Source organism: Helianthus annuus, chromosome 1, assembly GCF_002127325.2.
Source record: "Helianthus annuus cultivar XRQ/B chromosome 1, HanXRQr2.0-SUNRISE, whole genome shotgun sequence".
NCBI classification, from domain to species: Eukaryota; Viridiplantae; Streptophyta; class Magnoliopsida; order Asterales; family Asteraceae; genus Helianthus; species Helianthus annuus.
Genome location: NC_035433.2, coordinates 45084760 through 45090840, shown reverse-complemented (window position 1 = coordinate 45090840; position 6081 = coordinate 45084760). Strand labels below are relative to the sequence as shown.

Below are 6081 nucleotides of genomic sequence, written 5' to 3'. Positions count from 1 at the left end.
CTCAAGCATTTCCTGAAGATATCTTATTACAATTCGCAATACACAAGTACACAATGGAGGTTTGGAAGTCTCTAGAGATTTAATACCTTGGAGCGGATCGAGTACAAAAAACTGGTCTTTAAACCTACATAAGTATTATGGATGAAGGAAGATGACATTGTAAGTTTCCTAAGAAGTCGAGTGGGATTGTCTCAATTTTCAGTAGTCTTGGGTTCGTGACAGAAGATGCAATCCATGAAATTAAGGAAGCTACTTGATTTAGCCTTGGAAAGTTTCTTTAACTCGTTGTGTCTATCAATGAATATTCAAAGATATATATACAAATGTCGCTCGAAGAGGCATATTGGCACTTGAAAGCTTATGAGGAACGATTTCAATGTAGGAAGAAAACCCGACAACTCAAGGGAACACTTGCTTTTCAATTGTAATAGCACGAGCAAAGTAAGGCTGGTCACGACTGGAATGGTCGTGGTAGGGGCTGTCAGGGGCTATTGAAATGTACTATTGTGCCATTTATCATCAATATTAATCATAAAAACTATTATTATCTTGGGTGCAAGTAAAGTGACATATAAATGCAAAACGCCTTCAATTATTATTGTTGTTCACAAATTACAACTTCATGATTCACAAAATCACGCAAAACTAGTCACAATACAAATGAAACTTAAAAAGAACAAAACATTACCCGTTAAAAATGATCATATTTCAGCATCTTAAACGGATTGTAAGGCGATTTTTTTATAATATAAGGTAGTTTAATTTGTTCTTCGGCAATTGGTCCTAACTTGACCACTTGAGCCAGTTAAAGGGTTAAGGTTGCTCATCTTCAACATTGCACTTGCAAAGTCACGAGAGAAAGTGGTCGGATTCGTACTATAGGTTCTCACTTGTGCATCAGCCGAACCTCCATTAAATAACTCTTGGTCTGAATGCAATAATCCCCTTTGGTTAATCAAATCACGATAGTATCTGTTGTCAAAAGTTGTAGGTGAAGAATCTAGTGGTGACAGATTGTTGTCACCGCCACTCGACGGACAATTTGGTGTCAGTGACGCCGCAAACGATGCGTTAATGTTGTTGTCATTGTAGAGACGATTACGAAACGTTGTGCACCTTGCTTGGCCAATTGTATGAGCTCCTACAAAGAAACACACGATAATGAATATTCTAGTTGTCATTTGTTTTCAAAAAAATATAATAAATCACCCATGAACAATATTTTTTTTTTATTAAGTGTCACTGTACATAGAAACACACGGTAATGAATGTTGTAGTTGTCATTTGTTTACAAAAAAAATAATTAATCACCCATGAACATTATTTTTGTATTAAGTGTCACTGTTGTTATAATAATAATAATAATTATAATTATTATTATTATTATTATTATTATTATTATTATTATTATTATTATTATTATTAGCATTAGCATTATTATTATTATTATTATTATTATTATTATTATTATTATTATTATTATTATTATTATTATTATTATTATTATTATTATTATTATTATTATTATTATTATTATTATTATTATTATTAATAGATGATAGTTGTTGATTTAGCACGAATAACAAGTCTCAACTGATATTTAGTTGACCAAAACTGATCAGTCAAAGTAAGTCACCTGATAGAGCTATCATTTCATTAGTAGTAAAGCCTTGGTTTGAAAAGGATGAAATGAGGGTACTGAGACTTGATGCTCCTGATGGAAGATTAGAATTTGCAGCACTTAAACTAGCTGTTGTTGAGTCCCTTCTTCCAAATAACACATTCCAACTTGGCCCACCAAGCTGAAATTTAAAAAGTTACAACAAAATCAGCTAAATTCATCCCTACTATGAAATTCGTCGGTTTGGCTTTAGCAACATTTTTCGAACAAAACTGACTCCATGGTAAAAACGGTCGTAGAAAACATTTTTACGATAATATATCTCTTTACGTTCAATATTTTTGTACTTACAGCCACAACGGAATCACTAGCAGCCGCAGATAATATATCAGCACAAGAAACAACACCGGGGCATTGACTCTCCAATTGAGTTTTGATAGTGTCAATGATGTTGAAACCTCTAATCGAATTGCTATTTGGACGTGCTGTTTTTTCTCCAGTAAAGTTTGCAGTGTCGTCCAGTAAGACGGATGCATCACATCCCTACATATTTTAAGCAAAAAATCAGAAAAATATGTTTAACGACATTGATACGAAATTTAATCATTGAAGGACACATATAAAGTCAACAAGTAAACAATCTGAGAGGAGACAATAATGTGTTAATTTAAGTTAAATACAAATCAAAATAAAATTCTCCAATGTTTTTTTTAATACGTATTAAACTATTAAAGTCATATACATATGTTCAAACTGTTTAGGATATAGTTGGTCATTCAAAAGTATCTAGAAATATACTCATAGTGACCGAACAAACTTGTGCTTATATATAAATATATATTTAGAATAACTGCTCTCTTGAATAAGTAGTGTACCCATTTATAAGGAAATATAAAAATTATAGATCTTCTCATATTATATTATTTCCAAAAAAGACAGCTTATAAGTATGAAAATATATTACTATTACAAATGCTAGAATTATTATAACTTTTTAAAGTTAGAAAATTTATAAATACAAAACTTAGTTTATTATGTGAGATGAAAATGAAAGAGTGGTGTTAAAAAGTAACGAGACTTGCGTTAACAAAACAATCATGGAAATGAAGGCGAAGCAACGAGGCTCCCATTCGAGCTTCATTTGACACAGCTGTGTTCACAGCGCTTCTTATAATACTACGAAAATTTGGGCACGTTGTAGTATAGAAGTTGGCAGATAGCTGACCATAACTAGGTCCAAACAGAACCAAAAAAAATAATGTAAAAGTTGAAAGCTTAAACAAAGATGATAAAGTTGATAAAGCCATGTGTATGCAATATCAACAAGTGATAGATGTTTGAGAAAGAAGTATTAGTTGTGATTGATGAAAGGTTATGCAACATGTATATATAGAGATCTTTTTTTACCTTAAGAGGGTATGAAGTCAATGGTGAGGTTACATATATACATTATCTAAGTATTAATCAGTCACCTACTCCATCATTACATGTTCTATATTTCATGGTTGGCTTTTAGGCGTGTTCCCATGTTTTTAACGGTTAGATATAAAAAATCATATATTGGGTGTAAAATGTGTGCTTGGTAAATTAAAGTTGAAACTGACTTTCATTATCCAAAATGAAGTTACCTGTTTTTCATTTGGGACTAAGTTTTAACCAGGTTATATTAGGTGAAGAAACAAACTTAATTAATTTTTTTAGTTTGTTTCACAAATAATGTTTTTAGATCCCGTCTTGAATGATTACTAGTGCGGAGAAGAAACAAACTTATAATGTTTTTCTTTTTGCTTCACAATATTAGTTTGTTTGTAATGACGACCGATTTAGATCCTATCTTGAATGATTACTAGTGGGGACACCCGCGTGTTGCCACGGATTGTTTTGTTTTAAGGATGCACGTTACGTGGAGATTTCACATAATTTGTTTAATACCAAACAATGCAAACACTGAAAAGTAGCCCGCTAATAGCAACAATCAAACCAATCTTGAGCTTCATTTGTACATAATTTATTATTATGACAAGAAAACATACCAATTAATTTACGTATAAAAACTTGAAATTAGGTATATGTGCACAAAAATCTTTTGAATATATAACAAACCACAAATGTTCATTAAGCCAAGTCGAAAGTCAACCATTGGAACTTCAAAAAAAGAATGAAAAGATACTCTCTAAAAAGATCTCTAATAATAGTAATAAACGGCGGCACCAGCAATCATAAAGCATCTTATGGTCTTCTATACTAGCAACGACGACCGATCAATGAAAGGTTTAAGCTACAGCTATGACAACCTGTATGACTTGGTTGTTGGTATCATTACCACAGGCTTCCCAGGTCCAAGATTTCGGAGTAGACACATGATAACAAGCGACTACGTATTCACTACATATCTCGCACCAATACATGATCGAATCATAAAACAGAAATCGAATAAACTAACCGAAACAATGATGCACAATCTTGACTAAACAGAACTTGAATTAACAGAAACTTCCAGTACAGAAACTTGATTGTTGAAACCCTATTTATAAGTGTTGAAGGGGTGCGACTTGAAGGATACGTCGATCACAGAACAGTTGTGTCGATTCCTTCATAACTGCAAAACAGTTATATCCCCTTACACTCATGGCGTTTCAACAAACAAGCCTAAAATACCAACAACCCTACTAGACTATAGACACTTGTTTGACCCATTAACTACATGGCCTTAGGCCCAAATTCAACATAACAGTAAGAAATTAAATTGTTTGACCCAATAACTATAAACAAACGAAATAACAACTACCGGTTCGAAACCGGCTTCATGTTGGTGCATATGTCTGTCGACTTCGTCTTGTGAATAGATTTGATGGAACAAAGCTCAAAGTACAAGAAATTAGGGTTTTAAAGGTGAGAGTCCATTTCGCACGAAATGGCTAGGCCATTTCGTACGAAATAAACCTTGACCATTTCGCACGAAATGGTTCATGCTCATTCCGTGCGAAATGAGTTTCCTATAAATACCTGAGCTGAGATTTCATTTGTAACAGTTCCGGATTCCAGAGCGAAGTGCTGCTGACGTGTCATTTGATCTGTAATCGTGTCAAATCAATAGACAAGACAATTAAAGTGATTCTGTGTGTAAATCAAGCTAATTCTAAGTCGATATGTTTGTTTCCGCCTCTCGTATTGATTAGAACTCTTCTGAACGACTAGTTTTGGTCGTACAAACGATCCTACATGTGGTATCAGAGCTCAGGAGGAAGAGTTCTTACCAAATCAGCCTGATTTCACCAAATTTTCTGACTTCTACACCTTTTTTTTCAAAATTAACAAGATTTTACGGTTAAAATGGCTTGAATTTCTCATATAACAAGCGAAACACTGTTTTAGAAAATTCTTGAAAGTATGAGACTTAAAATTGAACTAAATCTTGACCAATTTGTCAAAAATCTGCCCGATAGTGTGACATCAGCATCATTTCGTACAAAATGTTCCATTTCATTTGAATCAGCATTTCATTTCGCACGAGTTGGTTACATCAGCATTCCATTTCGCACGAATTGGACCTTATATACATCATTTCGCACGGATTGAAGTTTCGTTTCCCATTCCGCTTGAAATTGTCATTTCGCTTGAGAATTGCCATTTCGCTTGAAGTTGTCCATTCCGCACCAAAGTTCATTTCGCATCAAAGAGCCATTTTGCACCAAAGTCATTTCGTTTGAACTTCTATTTCGCTTGAACATTGTGATTTTGTGAATTTTCAACACCGAAACATGGAAGAAGAGTTTTATAATGCGTTTGCTACCGCTCCAGCTGCTCCAGTTATTATTGCCCGAGACTCTTGAAATCGAAAATGAAACGGGAACGTCTCAAAAGCCTCTAAAGCTTATGTACGTCGAAGATTTTAAGGATGGCAACATCGTTTTGAAAACTGGGTGCAAGCCTATAAGTTTGATGCATGGTGCTCGTTAGATGTAGATTACGTTAAACCGGAAGTTGAACGTGGGATTGAAAAAGCTTTAAGTGACTATTCAGCGGTTGAGAAATTGAAATACACCAGTGAAAAAATGATGATTAGCATTCTTCAACAAGCAGTAAAAGAAGATATCTTTGTTTTGTTTCAACATGAAAATACTGCTGATCAATTTGGTTAGCGTTGTGTAACAAGTTTAAGGGAAGCGCTGATATGATAAAGAACAAACAAGCTTTACTAAAGAAATCATTTGATATGTTTGTAGCTTTTGAAGATGAGACGACTAAGAAGACTATCGATAGATATTGTCATCTTGTTCAGGAAATGAGAAGATTGGAGATCAAGAAAGAAGACGATGAATTGGTTGATAAGATTGCTGATGCTCTACCACAGAATAAATGGGGAACATATTTGTTGATTTTGAAACATATGAGAAAATCTGAAAGTGTGAATTTGAGTAAGTTCATTCAGAAGATTGAAGAACATGAATTGGATATTCA

The 6081-nt window shown here is 33.7% G+C and overlaps 1 protein-coding gene across 1 annotated transcript; it reads right to left on the bottom strand.

The window, feature by feature from the left end:
• Positions 1-565: 565 nt before the first annotated feature.
• Positions 566-2972, bottom strand: LOC110897461 (cationic peroxidase 1). The gene is made up of 4 exons (XM_022144211.2): positions 2703-2972; positions 1973-2164; positions 1637-1802; positions 566-1141 (listed from the first exon to the last, which is right to left on the bottom strand). The coding sequence occupies exons 1-4, from the start codon at positions 2925-2927 to the stop codon at positions 759-761; spliced, it is 966 nt and encodes a 321-aa protein (XP_021999903.1). The 5' UTR covers positions 2928-2972; the 3' UTR covers positions 566-758.
• Between the last annotated feature and the right edge of the window lie 3109 nt (positions 2973-6081).